Genomic DNA, 17,588 nt, shown 5'->3' on the forward strand with positions numbered 1-17,588 from the left:
TGCTTGTTTTTTAAGGTCTGCACTAATAGTGGTAGCACTGGTTGTAGTGACTCCAAGAGACCCAACCTCATCAGCACCACCTGGGTCACTACTCCTATTGTTGGAATGGGGGAAAACAAGGATCACCAAGCGGGACAGATATTTAATCAAGTCTTCAGGGGAAAACTTTGAGAACCACTGTAAAATATCAGGTATTTTTCTTCTTCAAAGAATGCTCAGTTGATATACAGTAATTCCTAGGCCTGAAGTAGTAAGCAGTCTTGTGGATTGGTCCCTATTTGAAGGGAATCAAATGGAATGTGTTCATCTACATTATATGGGTCTACAATGATACTCTGAAACTGGGTCCCAGTAGCTAACCCAGCCAATGAGTCAGGAATTTCAGTAGGCATTATTGAATCGCCATTGAATGGGCTTTGCCTTCCAATGCTAGATGGAGTTCCAGGGCTGGAGGAGTGATACTTTGCTAATTTGGAGCCAAAGCATGGTAACTGTAGAATGCTAGATGGTCTTTGTTGCTGCCTTTCACCCTCATTTCCTTGCACTTCACTTTGGATTTCTTCTGGCTTGGGGCCTTCATCAGGTGTGCTGATAACAAGCTGCTCGGGAGTAAGGTCAGCAGTCCTTTCATTAAGCTGGTTGCCTTCAAATATTGGTTCCAAAGCATTGTTTCCATCTCCTCCAAGGTCATTTTTGAGACAAGGTGTATTCTTTGATTGAAGGGAACTGGCTTCAGAAAAGGGCATAATTCCCCTTTGGCCCAGTTGATTCTTTATAGAACACGGTGTGTTCCTCCTCAAAGTGGACACATCATCTCTAAAAGGACTTGGGTTTTGACTTTCTCCAGGCTGTCTTTTCTCTGAGCTGTTTCTTTGGCTAGGTAGGCTGCTCGTTGGGGAGATGGTATGTCTTGCATGCTTAGCGTGGCTATCTTTTGTATACAGGGGACTGGTGTCTTGGTTCTCCCCTGGTGCAAGACCAAAGGATGGAGTGTAGTCTTGTAGAGCAAGTGGATTGTCCTTGTGTCCAACAGAGCTACCAGCACAGCAAGGGCTTCTTTGGCTTTGGTGAAATAAATGTGCTTCTTTTTGACCTGCTGAATAACTTGGAGGAATTAAGTCCTGGAAAGCCAAGTGTTCGTTGTCTGGTGAATTTAACCTAGTATTCTGCATTCCATAATTCAAATTCTCACCTTCACGCCATATTGGATTTTTCTGAAGCCCAGCTGGGGAGTTACTGGAATAGTGCGGGTTCTCTTTCTGGTGTGGTGGACTAGCAGGGGCTTTGTGTAAATTGGTTGGCCGATCCCAGAAATTTCTGTTAAAGTATGGTCTTCTTTCTTTCTGCCCTTGGGTTTCTATCCTATGGTCCCAGGAGTTCCAAGAAGGAAACAGAGAGCTTTCTTCTTGTCCAACAGGTCTGTTGGCATAATAGCCCCTGTTCTCCACAGGTGGTGGTACAGTGGGAATTGTATTATATGATGGGAAATTCTCATCTGCGTTCCAGGGGTAAAATTCACCATAAGGAAAATCCTCCCTGGGTTTCGACGGATTATCTAAGGAATAGGGAAGGTACTCCTTTGGTCGATTTGAGGTATACTGTTCATCTTTGTAGTGCCTACCTGGGGCGCCTTCTTTAAAGCGAGACTCCTCCACACCCCATCTACTTTGTCCTGGAAAAGGTTCGTCTCCAGTTGGATCAATTGGGTCCTCTTCATTATAAGGTACTGTCTCTTTTGGGTCTGGAGTATTCATGGGGTATAGCGGATCTTCCGGTAGTCCCATATTATTGGGAGAATCATCTCTTTCATCCCATGTATTGCTTCTAATGTATGGTGAGTTTTCCCTGGGATCATAGGGGTTATAGTCAGGGTAGTACACATCTGCCCTAGAGCCATGGGAAGGATGAGGTAAGTGTTCTTCCTGCCTATTGGGATCTTCCTTAAAAGGTGGAGAGATGTCTTGGTGGTTCCAAGTATTTCTTCCAGCAGGAAAACGTTCTCCTGCAGGGGAAGGGATGTCCTCAGGGTATGCAGGCTGATATGTACTGTGCTTCAATTCTGGTTGATTAGTTTCTGATTCATATGGGATCCTTCTTGGCTCTAAAATAATCCCTTTGGGCAAATTCTGGCTCTGGGCTTGTCCATCAGAATTCGGGGCTCTTCTGGAATCTCCTCTTGGGTAATAAGAATTTTCACGCTGATCAATAGAATTAAAATTTGGGAGTTGCTTGTTACTCTCGGGAGGAGGCAGTTTATAGTTTGATTTATTAGCTCCATTATCTTGAGAGTTTCTCCAGGGGCCAGTTGGATCTCTTGTAGGAATGACTACTCGTTCTTTTTGACCTAATGGCTTTTCTCTTGGATTTTGAATTTTTTCATTGCGACCAACAGTACCATGTTTGGGACCCAAAGGGGCAACATTGGTTCCCATAGGGTGTTTATTTGGCCCCTGAGGTTTTCTTCTGAAATTTGCTGGATTTCCTGCAAGATTGGGAGAACTGCCTCTTGCAGTGGAAGCATACGGTCTGCGATAAATTGGATTTCCTGGACGAACAGCTTGCTTGCCTTCCCAAGCATAGGAGTTCCACCGAGGACCCCTTTGGACTGGATTTCGGTACAAAGGCCCATTCTGTCTGTGTCCCATGGTGGTACCAGTGGGACGCCATTGTCTTCCCACAGGAAAACTTGGAAAGTTAGGATTTGGGTAATTTTCACGAATATTTGGCTGACCTGAGCCCCATGGGATTTGACTTCTTGGTGGCCCCTGGCCTGAAACATTAACTGCAGGGTGTGGATTGACCCCATTTTGAGCTGTAGGGTTGCCCCCAGTGTTGGGCCCATGGCCACTGTTTCCTGTTGGGCTGGTGTCATTTCCACCGGGACGCCCTCCAGGATTGGGTGCATTTGGTTGGGTAGAATTAGTCTCAGGAACTGTTGAATTTGACGAGGGCTCGGTGGCTGGACTTTCCGTTTTAGGAGGGTCTTTTTCTTTGGGTTTTTCAAAATCTTGTTCAAACATTTCTTCTGAATAATAGGGAGGACGACCCCCAAATCCCTGATATCCGAAATACCCAAAGTAAGGATTCTGTAGGGAAGAAGATAGACATTGATAATTACTCTCTGCTTCCCACCAGGTGGTGCTCAGAATTTTTTAATGTGATAGGGAAATCTTATCAGCCACATGCTATTTTTAACACTAATGACTTAAGCTTTCTTTCTTGACATTTGATTCCTCCTTGGGTTCTATGACCCTTTTCCCTTCTGGTTCTTCTACTTGCTGACCATTACTTCTCAGCTTTCTTTTTCTTGCCTGTATTCTAAACCTATTTTTTTTTAAAGGTTTCCATCTTTATCCTCATTCTCCTGTTCTCATTTTACACATTTGCCTTGAGCAAGCTATTGCAGCCGAATTCTTTTACTACAAATACATGCCAATGACTCCCAAAGCCACAACTCTGGCCCATCCCATTCTCTCCTGAGGTTAAGACAGTAAGACAGCTTCACTGAAGATCTCATGAGTCCCTCCAACAGAATGTACCCAGATTAGACTCATCTTTCCCCAAACCTCCTTCTCCAATATTCTATTTCTAAGTAGTATTCACCATGATTTACTCAGCTTCCCAAGTTGTTTCTGTTTGTCTCCTTTACCTCCCCTAGTGATTAATGACCACATCCTATAAACTCTAAATTTTTAATCTCCTTCTTTTGTTCCCTCTTCCTTTATCCCTCAAACCCCTGGACTATTGCAGTAGTTTTCTTACTGGTTACTCTGGATGTAATATTACCTACCTCTAACCTTGCCTTTCCATTGCCACCAGAGTAGTGGAGGTTGGGGGTTGGGTGTGTGGGAAAGTTCTGTCACTTTCCTGTTTATTTTTTAATTTAAAAATATGTTTATTGATTTCTGAGAGAAGAATGGAGAGGGAGAAAGAGGAACATCAGCAATGAGAGAGAATCATTGATTGGCTGTCTCCTGCACACCCCCTACTGGGGATCAAGCCTGCAACCTGGGCAAGTGCAATGACTGGAAATCGAACCCTGACTCCTGGTTCATGGGCCCACGAACCACAGAGGCATACTGGCTGGGCTAAATATAACTTAAGGTTGCCCTTGCCTTACAGGATAAATTCTAAACATTTGGCTAACATACAAAGCAGTACAGTGTCATGCTGAAGAGTGGGTCTCTAGACAGATATGGATTAAAATCCCAGGTCACCAGAATTAGTAGTATGGCTCTCAATGTACTTATTTGAAAAATGGAGATAATAAAAACAATCTACCTCATAGGTTTTCATGAGAGTCAAATGAAATAATATATGCAAAGCTCAGTGCCTGATACTGGTGAGGGTCTAACAAGAGTTATAATTGAATAATAATGAATAATAATTTTAAATAATCACCTGGCCCATAACTATTGCATTCAGCCTCATTTCTTCCTCCTTGTACTTTATGTGGTTGTAAATCACAGCTGCTACTTGCAGCATTATTCACAATAGCCAAGACATGGAAACAACCTAAATGTCCATTAACAGATGAATGGATGAGGAAAATGTAATATATATATATATATATATATATGAATATTATTCAGCCTTAGAAAGTTGTAATATATGCCAACATAAATTAACTTTGAGGGTATTATATATTAAGTGAAATAAGTCAGTCACAGAAAGACAAATACAGCATGATTCCATTTATATAAGGTAATTGAAATAAATACATAGAACCAAAGAGTGGAATGGTGATTGCTCAGGGCTTGGTGAGGGGGAAATGAGGAGTTACTAATTAATAGGCATAAAGTTTTAGTTAAGCAAGATGAATAAGCTCTAGAAATCTGTCAACATTGTACCTATAGTCAACAATATTGTAGTGTATACTTAAAAATTTGTTAAGAGGGTAACATGTGAAGTGTTCTTATCACAATACATAAAATAAAAAGAAAATTACAACTAGTTCTCTGAATACTCTATTCTCTCTGTCTTTCAGTGCCTCTGCACATAGCTTCGTCATAGCAAACCTTCTCACTGACACATCTATACCTCCTGGCAAACTTGACTCATTCTCAGGATTCAGTCCGAATGCTCCCTTCTCTGTCCTGACTTCCATGGGCAGAATTAGCTCTACTCAGGGTGTCCCCAGTAGCATAGACTTCTGTTATAACATTACCCCACTGAACTGCAATTGCCCATTTTCCTGGGATTCTCCCACTTGATTCTCCCATGTGAAGGTTTTGAGTGAAAACATTCTTTTAACCTTTGTTTTCTAGGTACCTAACACAGGGGAAGTGCTTAATAAACTTTTCATGGGTGATGCAATTATCATGAGCTCTGTCAGTGTGTTTGTTAGACATTTGTGTGGCATCTAGGTTATTTAGTTTTTCTTTTAAAAACAAACACACTCTAGGGGAAAAGTATTTTTAATCTCTATTTGTGGATGGAGATGATGAGATAAGTGGCTGTGGCGATGTCTCTGACATGTAGGAAATCAGACAAAGTCTCCGGAGTTGGAATACAGATTTCTTAATACCTACGCCAACTGCCTGGGTCATTCAGTCTCACTCTCTCATGTTATAGTTGTGAAAATCTGAAGTGTTAGTTTTTAGGCTGCATACAATTATCTGACTCATTTTTATTAGCATTATTTCACAATGATTTGTTTAAAGCACCTTATGCCATTACTAATAGTAGCTTAAAAAATGTTTTTATTGATTTTAGAGAGAAAGGAAGGGGAGAGAGAGAGAGAAACATCGGCCAGCTGCCTCCTGTGCACCCCCTACGGAGGATGGAGCCCAAAACCTGAGTATGTGCCCTGACCGGGAATTGAACCGACCACGAACCTTTCAGTGCATGGGATGACGGTCAATCAACTGAGCCACATCGACCAGGGCTAACATAGAATTTCTAATGTCACTTTTTAAACTCCCCACTTCCCAGACCTATCAGGTTTCTGCATTTCACTGAGGACATAGCACATATCTAGGAAAAAAGAGGTGGCATGCTGTGCCACCATCACTGCAAGGACTTTTTGATGACACAGTGCTGGAATACATTAAGCATATCCCTCTGTGACATGCATTGGGCTCTTCTCCTAGTGTGGTGTCATAAAAAACTCATTGAACTTGTGTCAGAAGGCATGGATTCTGGGTCCAGTTTATCCACTAAATCAGTAGGTGAAATTAATTAGGAATTTATTTTCTCTGGGATTTGATATATTTGTACAATGAGGGAGTTAGATGATTACTTCTCTTGTGGGGATAACATTCTAAGATGCTTTTACTTCTTTACCTGTTTACTAGTTGCTCCATCATTGGAGCGTAGGTTATTAGGTTAGCCTTCTTTGACAGAGAGGGAGAGTAAGAGAGAGGGAGGGAGGGTGGGAGGAAGATTCCAATACATGTAGAAGAGAAATGATGTATCACATTTATTGTATATTTACTGGCTTGATTTATTTCACTTTTTCTCCCTTATATCATGGGCATTTAAGCCATAGGTTCATGTGTTGGATTTTAGTTTTCTTCTTAGTCAGGGATAAAAAAAGTAGAGACTGAAAGGTTGTAATTGTTAATGGGGAATGTAGCTTTACTTGTACTTACCCCCCCTTCTTCATTGCTGACTGGTGGACGTCCATAACCTGGTGGTACCCTCTGAAAGGTGAAAAACACAATGAACACAAGAGAAAACCACTTCCTATGCTCCTATTTGTTTGTTAGACTTGAGGTGTCTTAAAATTGTTCATATCAGTGATTGGGTGTCAGCACTGTTAGCTTTTAGCATCTGAGTCATTAGTTCTCACAATCCAGCTATTAATACTTACAACTGTAATTATAATCTGACAGTGAATACTGGTAAATACAATTGCTTTAGGAGGATCCTAGCTCATCCTACTGAAAATATCATTTCCTAGCATTCACCTGGCCCTGTCACAACACACACACACACACACACACACACACACACGAGAGGGGTGAGGGGGAGGGAGAAAGTGGGTTGAGTGCCATTAGGGTCCAAACATCCATATTAGAACATGTAATAATGAAGATTAAATAATGATGCTATTTTTAGATCATCTACTTCACATTTAGGGTGACAAATTGACAATCCTTCCTGGGTTATTACTATAATGTTTTTATTTGACCAAAGTTTATTTTTCTACTCAAATTTGGAGGCTGGGTTTCTACTCAGAGGAGGGTTAGAAAAGCAGTTCAACTTCCACAGATCTTCCAGAATTTTATGGTTAATAGCTACTTCAGCATGAGACTCATGCGCATCTGCTTTTTAACTATTCACCCGGTACTGCCTTTGTTTCCTTACTTCAGTATGCCCAGTAAAAGGAAGTAACTTTCTTAAGGCAAAAAAGTAAGGAACTCTTATTGAAATGAATTGTTCCATGTTAACAAGAAACTCTCTTGGTTATAAGGGTGATAAATAAGAAAAAACAATGAATGAAGTCATCAAATATTTATTTATGTTACTTTAACAGCAACTGGTCTTTACTATTTTTTAGTTTAAATAGTTTATTTTGCAATTCATATTTTTTAATGCCTGTGATGCAATTTCAATATTATATTTTATTTGATTGACTTTAAACTTTAAAGGATTCTTGTAAACATTATTTTGTATGTTTTTTATAATAAAATAGCTGTGGCTAGAAATCAGATATGATGGAAAAGTCTTTGTCTAATCATAGCTTATCTTGTGATTTCCAAATTCCATTTTGTTCAAATTTCCCCATTACGTTAAATGAGGATAATGTTTGTGTTGTCAAATCTCTTGAGGAAGCAGAAAATGGTAATGAAGTAGTACAACCTTTTAAAATTAACTCATTAACTAAGTTACTAGCAGTTGTTTGATGATTAGGCTGTGTTCATGCCACCAATTTGAGTAAAAAGTTCACTTAAAAATTCTTTTTTCCTACATGATCACTGATGTAATGATTTTGTTCCATACTCTCTAGGATTGGCACATAGCATTCCTTTTAGAGTGTATAAACTTATATTAGTTTGAGACATAACATGCTAATATTATTTTTCACTTCTAATACTAAGAAGGAAAACTCACATGTGGAACTTGCCATGGTGGCTGTTGATAGGGGAAGATCCCATTGCCGAATGGTGGGAATGCCTAGAGAGAGAAAGAATCATCATGATGTGGAAGTGAGAATATATGAAAAATAAAACAAAACTGGTAAATACAATTATTTGAAACTTGGGAGTCTACATCTCCCTTTGCACTAAACTGTGCTTTTTAATTGTAGGGCAGAGATGATAATAATAACAACAATTAGTATTAGTATTATTGAACACATGTCCTAGGAATTGTGCTGAGTATTTTATATTGGTAAGCTTATTTAAACCTCACATAACCAAAGAAAATATGTGCGATTATTATTCCCATTTCACTTAAGATTCTGAGGTTCAGAGAAGTTATGCACTTGTCCCTAATCTCATAGCTGAAAAGTGATTGAAGCCAGGAGAGTCTTTTCATTTAATTTTCTCTACATCTGTAAGAGTGTCTAATAATAATGCTAACTGACTAAAAGACAATCATTTAGAAGCTCCACATGAGATGAGATCTTGAGAAACCATTTATCAGTTTTCGTGCTTTAAGTCAGGACCATCCTGAAGTACTGGAGCAGTACTGCCTTTCAGGGCAACATTTTAGATAATCAAAAGGTAGAACTTGGAAGGGGCTTAGACATCATTTTGTTTATTTATGGGGAACCTGGAGTCTAGAAAGGTGCAGTGACTTGCTCAAGCTCATACTACTACCATCCAGTTCTACTACTGAAGGTAGAACTTGAATCTCTGTGTCCAGACTCTTCCATTAGTGCTCAGATTCCTATACCATGTTACCTCTGTATTTTAAAAGGGCCTTCTTTAAGGTGAGAGTTTTTGAGTAATTTTAACTCAAACAAGTTAACTGAAATGGACTCACCAGGCAGTTTTGAATAGGAGGTGACAGCATCACCTTGGAAGAAAATGTCAAAACTAAAGATTCTGTTTTGCTCATAGCAGTGCCTGTGCTGAGCAGCAGCACGAAGGAAGTGTGTATGTGTGGGCAGCAAGGCCCTCCAAATCACTTTGAGGCCATCTGACTTGGTTTGAAATTTTGCTGGGCAAGCCTCACCTGAGGTGGCTGGGCTTCCTCTTGGGGCGGAGTTGGCGCAGGCGTTGGCTGCTTTAAAGGTCGCTTTGGTGGTGACTTTTTTGTTTGAGGCTGGTTGGGCTTCGGGGTCTCTGGGGCTAGATCCGTCTTGCCCTGGCGTTTGGATGCTGGAGGAGATGAGGGTTTCTTTGGGCGCCCCGTGTTGGGTGGTGGCTGGGGCCACATGGGCATCTGGTACTGTGGGAAGAGCTGAGGGGGTTGCATACCATAACCATATGAGGGGCCCAATTGTGTCATCTGCAAGGGAGCAAATGGCAGTAAGGTCACACAAGGGCTGAGAATCCGGCTCTCCCCACCCTCTTGTGTCAGTCTCTATACTCAGCCAGGAATCTTAAAAATCCCATGGAACTTAACAATGGAAGCGTCAAGATCTTTAGCTAGCATTCCCTTACATGTTATCTTACAGAAATGAATTTCATTCAGTCTTCTAGAAAACCAACCAACCAACCAACCAACCAACCAACCAACCAACCAACCAAAGCAAAGGACAAATCGGGTGAGAAATTTCAGTTTAAGAATAAAGCCCTCACAGTTAGGAACTGTAGAAGTCAGGTTATAGAGGAGTTGATGTCAAATTCAAAACCCCTGTGACGTGTTAAGAGGCTGGAAAAGGAGGAGGAAAAGCAAAAGGAATAAAGTGAGAGTGTTAAAAAAGCAAACGATGAGAGAGAGAGAGAGAGAGAGAGAGAGAGAGAGAGAGAGAGAATAAAAATTCTGTTTGTGTAAACACCCTTAATGGTGCCTGTGCTTCTTGATTGCAGGTGAATCCTCATTAATTTCATTTTCATTATCAGAATCTCCACAATTTCAAAGTTGACGGGGAAGCAAGAGTAGCAATAATCTAAAAATGCTTAATCTAGAGATTGACCTCTTACAACATCAGTTCCCATTCAAATGCTCCTTCTCTGTTTTCACACCAGTTTCTATCTCCAGTCTTCATTAAGTAGTCTCTTGCTGTCTATTGGATGATGTACACACACATAGTGCAAATGCCATGTGAACTGATGGAAGATAAAATTGCAACTCTTGCATTAAGATGTAGTATTTTATGACAATTAAGTTGGTGAACACATCAAATTACAGGCAAAGTCACTAAAACCAAGAATGAGAGTTTAAAAGAATTAGGTCAATCAATAGTCAAAAGTGAGAAAATTGACAATGATGATAGTTTTAGGTGAGGGGCTTTAAAAGAGAATGACTTGCCGAAACCGGTTTGGCTCAGTGGATAGAGCGTCGGCCTGCGGACTGAAAGGTCCCAGGTTCGATTCCAGTCAAGGGCATGTACCTGGGTTGCGGGCACATCCCCAGTGGGAGATGTGCAGGAGGCAGCTGATCGATATTTCTCTCCCATCGATGTTTCTAACTCTCTATCTCTCTCCCTTCCTCTCTGTAAAAAATCAATAAAATATATTTAAAAAAAAAAAAAAAGAGAATGACTTGTTTTTTAAAAAATGTATCTGTATTGCTGAAAGTATTACAGATATCCCTCCTTTTCCCCCCATTGACCCCCTCTACCCTGCACCCATCTCCCACACCCCAGACCTTCACACTATTGCCTGTGTCATGGGTTATGCATATCCTATATAATAAAAGCCTAATATGCTAAATGTCTGGTTGGCTGGTTGGCCATTTAACCAATCAAAGCATAATATGTTAATGATATGCTAAGGCTGCTCAACCACTCACTATGACGTGCACTGACCACCAGGGGGTAGACGCTTCAACCAGTGGGTTAGCTTGCTGCTCAGGTCCGGCTGATCTGGACTGAGCGAGATGGGCCAGACATGCCCTGGCCAGCCTCCCATGTCCCTCCCTGGCCCTGATCATGCACCAGTGGAGTCCCTTAGCCTGGCCTGCACCCTCTTGCAATCTGGGCTGAGGGAACCCCCCGACCCCCCACTCTGAGTGCGCAGATTTTGTGCACTGGGCCTCTAGTATGCATATAACTTCTTTGGTTAAAAGGATTAAGGGAAAGCAGATGAAGTCCTTGATTTTCCTCCAAAATGGTTTTTATAATCATGCCACAAGTCAAAAGTGATAAATGATATTATTGTACTAACACACAATTTTGTCTGAAAAATTATGCCAAAAGATTCAACAGATGCTTGATTTATTATTAGTCAGTTCTAAGAATTAACACACAGTGATAAGTATAATTAAATTTATTTAAATAAAATGATAATTTATTTAATAATTTTGGTGTTATTTTTCAAGAGAATCCAAATAAAATTTACACTGCCCCCCCCCCCACCCCTGAGTATTTACTATGCTATTTTTTTTGTTCTCATTATTTATGAATATATCTTGTGTGATCTTTTCTTAGAACAAATTTCTTTTGGACTTAAAGAGCCCTTGTAATTAAAAATGAGTTTTATTTACTTGAAACAACAATAATAATGAATAATAAGAAAATTTGTTGTAAGAGGACAGGTGAAATTATTCCCCCCCCTTGAAACTCTTATAATTAAAATATGTGTATAGTTACAATGTAATTATCTTTACGTAAACAAGAAATCATCAGAAAGCATAGATCATTAGACATAATAACTTACATGTGGGGAGTTCATGAAGTTGAATTGACCATACCGCATCATCTGTGACCAAAGGAACCCATTAATGTGGCACAAGTGAAACATTGCCATTCAATCAATCCACAAATCATAATAAACAAGTTGAATTTCTGATTTTAAGGTACAAGAGTCATAATATATTTTACTGGTTATTAATAAAGTTAAATGCAATAAAAACTTCTATGACATTTTAATTTTTTACTGAGAATTTTATTTTGAGAAGAATAATAGAGAATAAAAATCTTGTCTACTTTGAAGCTGTTAAATGTTCAATTCCGCTTTTTTGGAATTCAGGATCTGAGAGTGTGATAATTCTATAAAAAGATGATTCTCCTTTCTGATGAGTAATGAGTTTGGCTAATGATCCTGGGTATATGTTATGTAAAAGTTATTTATATACTTAAATGTCTAACAACCCTTGGTAAAAATGACTACCTTTGCTGGCTTGAAAACTTAGCAAAAAAGCTATCTAATGTAATACACTTAATTTGAGAAGGAATGTTGAAATACATAGGTAGGATGGTGCTGAGGAGATTAGTACTTTGCCTTAATTTGAGAGTTTAAGTCTTTCAAATCTCACTCCTTCTACCTCTTTCTTAAGACATTTTATACCAGAAAGTTTTCCAACATTTTCCTTTTTTAAATAAACTCTCAGGACAGGGCTCTGGAAAACGTCTCCCCAGACACTGAACATACATACCTCCTCACTTTTACTGCTAAATCCAGGCATCCGGGGCATGTGCATCTGAAAGGGAAAGGATACCAATGACAAATTCAGAATGTCAGTGGAAATAAGCCCAATAATTTTCTTCAAGCTATGTAACAATAGAGCACAGAAAAAAGTCCTAAATTTTAAAAATATACTCACTGGCATAGCAATAGAATTACCAAGCAGACCTAGAAAGACCAGGAGAATCCTCATTTTTCCACTTGGTACCTGAAATAAAAAACTGGATTTTATTTTTGGACTATGAAATAATTGTGCTTGGGGTACTCTGCTCTTATTTAGGCACCAGCCCGCCTGTCTGTCAAGGAGAGTGCAGAAACAAACAGTGAGAGGGGTCTCTGCTGCCATTTTAATTTTACATTAAGAAACTATTAGGTAGTTATTACCTGGTACTGTTCTAAGCTGCCCAAAGGGTCACAGTATAAAGGAGAGATGAGAGGGAGGAAGTGTGGGAGGGGAGGGAGGGAGAGAGAGAAATGAGAGAGAGAGAGAGAGAGAGAGAGAGAGAGAGGGAAAATTGACGCTTGAGAATAGAGTAAATGGCTCATAGCACTGGAATGTGGAAATAAGAAATTAGGAGTTTTCCTGAAAATATGAATACTGCTGATTTTGAACGTCTAGTTGCTAGGCTGGTTAAGAAAGGCATAGTCATTTCTGACTATATTCATTGTTCAGAATATCTGTTTCAATGAGGGCACACTTCAAAATCAGTACTTTAAACTACTTTCTAAGGTGCTATAGACAATATTCCATTATATAGAGGCTAATTAAAGAAGCTGGAATGCCCCAGAATCCTATCCTTTTCTTCTATTATTTTTTCTTTATTATTATTATTTTATCTTAAAAAATCATTTCTGCTCAAGGGCTGGTCAGGAAAATAGAAAAACATAGGCAAAACCATAAATGTATCTCTGTTAGATACTTTGATTAAACATATGGAGGGAAATACTGAAACTGAAGGCATATATGAAGCTTGGAGATTGTTTTCATTTATCCTACTTTAGTTAATTATGAAAGCCGTGCATAATTAGAACTTGATTGCTATTTTACATATTTGAACAAGATTTATTCTGAAGCATTTCCTTAGCTAATTCCTTAAAAAAAACTGTTCTATTTGCACATGCAATAGAGGAAAATAAAGGATTTAGTCAGAATGATTTATTTTCATGGTATATCAGGTACAACACAATTCCTAGCATAGTTACCAGCATAAAGGCACCATTTTTATTCCTTTTGTGCCTGATTCTTTCTAGGCATGAAATGCATCTAGTAGTGATTTGAGCCAATACTCAGCCTTCTTCTTGCTTCCCAAAAATATAATTAAAGGACACTAACATTTTCCTAAATTTTAAGTGTACTCAATTACCTTTTATATATCAGAGAAGTTGGAAGAGTGTAATTAAACAAAGGAAGTAGTAATATGCAAATACCTTTTCTCCTAATTAAAGATTTTCAGAATCATAACATTGTGGAGAATTAAAAATTACAACTGAAGCTAGTGAGTTTAGTATAGGAAGCTAATAAAGAGAATATTAGTGAATGCTTTCCCCCACTAAACATACTTTCTAAGATTATGGCCTAAGATGTGGGGAACTTTTGGATGTTTAATTTCTTGCTTGCTTAGTCATCCATTCAATTTCTATAGTAGCTGTCACTTAGATTTTTGATGTTATACACTCATGTAGGAATATGTAGTCTTTTAAAAAATATTTTATAAATATAAAATGCCACTCATTTTCTCTTTTGTAAAATTAATATATTATTTTGGATGACTTTTAAGATTCCTTTATCTCTAAAAAGTTTATGATTAAGTGAAAGTCTCTGATTAGTTATTTTTTGAGCTGAAAATAATACTCATAATGATTGCTATGGAATACAATGACTGCATAAGTTCTTACTTCTTCCATCCCATCTGTCAACTCAAAAATCCTTTGTTTCTTCTGAAATATTTAAAGTGTTTTATCCCCTCAAGTATATTTCTGACAAGATTTAGTTTGATATGAAACCTGTGTGTATAAGGAAAAATAAATGATAATACTCACCAAGTTATCTAGCTTAGGAAGAGAAGTTCCATGTCTGCACTGAAGCAGCAACATTTTTTCACCAAAATTTTCATAAGCCTTTAAGAAAAATATACATTTGGCATAAGAAAAACTCAATATAGAAATGAAACAAGCAAATGAAATGAATAGTAAAGGTTCAGTTCTAAGGCTCAGATGCAATGTTAATTATTTTGCCTAATCATGTCCTCATTAGGGGTCTTCAAAAATCAAGCTTAGTGTGTTGTTCTAAGGGAATGTGAAAACCAAATCAGAGAGAAAATGACCCAGGCATTGTACTTGGGATACTTCTAGTGCAGTGTTGACAAGACTTTACTGCTTTATTGGAAAAATTTATAAAATCACAGTGTTAAATGAGATTAAGTAGGTTGGAAGAAAACTTATAGGAAAAACAAATACACCCAATAAACCAACGAGTTTCAAGTTTTATCAGAAGATCAATCTGCAAAACATGGTTATACAATAAATATCAAAGAATGCAATAAGGAAGTTAACCAATATCTCTGACCTAAGTTCCTTTTTTGGCTCTATATTATTTGTGTTGATAATCTCTAATACATACTCACCCAATTAGAAGCTCCAATATTTAAAAAATAACTTGTACTTGAACTTTGTTAGTCTGTCTTTGAAATATATTCTTAATGGTCTGCAGTGGAAATGACTACAAATTGCTGAAGCCAGAGAGATTTCAAGAAGCAAGACACATTTATTTCTTAATAATAAAACAAATTCTTCATGAAGATGTCATGTTCTGTACCAAAAGGCTCCTTGTCAGAAGAGGTTGGGATAGCAAGGTCACATTTAAGCAATGCTGCAGACCTGCACAACCAATCAGCTTTGAGGAAAATGGTCTTGCCGCCACAAGAGTTTAAGGCAAAAAAACACATCCAATGTAAAATCTGTAATGTGTTATTATAGGAGCTGTCAAATCAAGTCTCTTATTATGTATAATAACAGTCTAGGAAAATGAGCTTGTAGCAGTAAGCTTTAGACTTTATCAGTAAAGTCTAAACTTACTGTAGCAGTAAGTTTATATGCTTTTCTTGATGAATTTGGGGCTTTTCAGGTATAGAAACTTTGTTAATACAAAGACATCTAGGAAACAAAGATGAATATTGACTATATGCTATGGTCATATATCACTGAACATCATTAAAAGGCAGGTCAATATATGTATTTAATTTAATGTTTAATTAACGTATATTTAATATATAATTAAAATGAACTGGAATGTCATGGACAACTCAGTGGCTTGATTTTCTTCAAATTACATAAGGCTACACAGTGTTCTTTCCAATATAATTCAGCCACTGGGGATTCAGAGTTTTAGAGGCGCTGGGCAAAACAGCAAATGGACTCTCAGCTTTTCATGACAATACAACCTCTTTAAACTGTGAGCTGAGAAACTCACTGAAGGGGTTATGTTATGGATTTTTTGGGAACCCTGACTTACTATAACAAAGATTTTATTTCTAAATAAATGGGACAATGATACTTTTCATTGACAAGAACAAGCTTTGCTGTCTTTGCTGAACTTGGATTCTGCTGTCCTCTTATGGCTCCACAAGAGAAAACATTTCCAGTGGTGATGTTTGCTTATTATAATGTTTGTATTTGAAAATTAAGAATGTTGAAATTTGATGCCCAAAGCTGGTTCCTACTTTGTATGATTGTGTATATTGGTTCATCCAGTGGTTGCCCAGGCCACTGTGCTCCCAAGGCACGGGCGGTGCCATGTCCTTTCTCTTGAGCCAACTAACAACTGTATTTCTTTCTTTTAAAAAATATATTTTTATTAATGTCAGAGGGGAAGGGAAAGGGAGAGAGAGATAGAAACATCAATGATGAGAGAGAATCATTGATCGCTGCCTCCTGCACGCCCCACACTGGGAATCGAGCCAGCAACCTGGGCACGTGCCCTGACCGGGAAGCAAACGGCCACCTCTTAGTTCATAGTTTGATGCTCAACCACTGAGCCATGCCAGCCAGGTTAATACTGCATTTCTTAGCCCCACTCCCACACCCTGAATTTAGTACCACAAATTAAAATTGCTCCAGAGTATTTGACTTTATTTTTATTATTATTTTTTCAATTAATAATAATTTTGCCTCGGGTAAACCTCATTGGCTATGATACTGCCACCGTGCAAAGCTGAGACTATTTGACTTTAAATTAAGCTTTAAATATCTTTTAAGTCTGTATGTTTCCAAGATGTGCAAAGGTATATCTGCTCCAAGTGCCTGGCTGTTTTTGTTGGATTTTGTAAAATTATGATACTGTACATACTGTATGTACATTAAGATGAATTTTCTTTTTAAAAAATATATTTTATTGATTTTTTACAGAGAGGAAGGGAGAGGGATAAAGAGTTAGAAACATCGATGGGAGAGAAGCATCGATCAGCTGCCTCCTGCACACTCCCTACTGGGTATGTCCCCGCAACCAAGGTACATACCCTTGACCGGAATCGAACCCGGGACCCTTCAGTCTGCAGGCCGATGCTCTATCCACTGAGCCAAACCAGTCAGGGCAAGATGAATTTTCAAGTGGCAGGATGCTCAGAGTACAGTGTATTCATGGAGGCGTAATGTCCGCTGACCCTGGCCTCTGCTTGTACCCTTCACTCAGAAGCTGGAGTTTTTATTTTGGCCTTGGCCAGGTAGGTTATTGGGAGATGTCACTAAACTTCACTTTTTACCCTCTTCTCTATCTATCCTCTTCCCTCTGCCACAGGGTGGTTAGTGGTTATGAAACAATCTGTTGTAAAAATCTAGCCAAGCTATTGAATGGGTAAACTCTTAGTAGTGGTAGCTTGGATTGAGAGAACAACCAAGTCTCTTTTTTCTTTAAAAACTTGATATAATATCTTGAAACCAGTCCTTTGCAACCTTTTCCTTTCTACACCAGTTAACTATACTTATTTTATAAATTCTTTTCCTTCCAAACCATTACAACTGTTTGTGAACATGTTTATGATTTGGTTTTTAAAAAAGTTTGTGTATCTGTTCCCTGCCCCTTCTCTCTATTTGTTATCTTGTCCATAAAACAAGTCTTTCTAACTGGGA

The 17,588-nt window shown here is 38.5% G+C and overlaps 1 protein-coding gene and 1 pseudogene across 1 annotated transcript; both read right to left on the reverse strand.

The window, feature by feature from the left end:
• Positions 1 to 236: 236 nt before the first annotated feature.
• On the reverse strand, positions 237 to 14,558 carry ENAM (enamelin). Its single transcript, XM_070409946.1, has 8 exons — positions 14,505 to 14,558; positions 12,604 to 12,672; positions 12,436 to 12,480; positions 11,718 to 11,759; positions 9,127 to 9,402; positions 8,059 to 8,121; positions 6,594 to 6,644; positions 237 to 3,086 (listed from the first exon to the last, which is right to left on the reverse strand). The coding sequence occupies exons 1-8, from the start codon at positions 14,556 to 14,558 to the stop codon at positions 237 to 239; spliced, it is 3,450 nt and encodes a 1,149-aa protein (XP_070266047.1).
• Positions 14,559 to 16,547: 1,989 nt separating this feature from the next.
• LOC138999615 (U4 spliceosomal RNA) lies at positions 16,548 to 16,676 on the reverse strand (annotated as a pseudogene).
• Positions 16,677 to 17,588: the final 912 nt, after the last annotated feature.

This window comes from Myotis yumanensis, unplaced genomic scaffold (assembly GCF_028538775.1).
Source record: "Myotis yumanensis isolate MYYU_CA2020_CCGP unplaced genomic scaffold, mMyoYum1.0.hap1 SCAF_1, whole genome shotgun sequence".
Taxonomy (NCBI): domain Eukaryota; kingdom Metazoa; phylum Chordata; class Mammalia; order Chiroptera; family Vespertilionidae; genus Myotis; species Myotis yumanensis.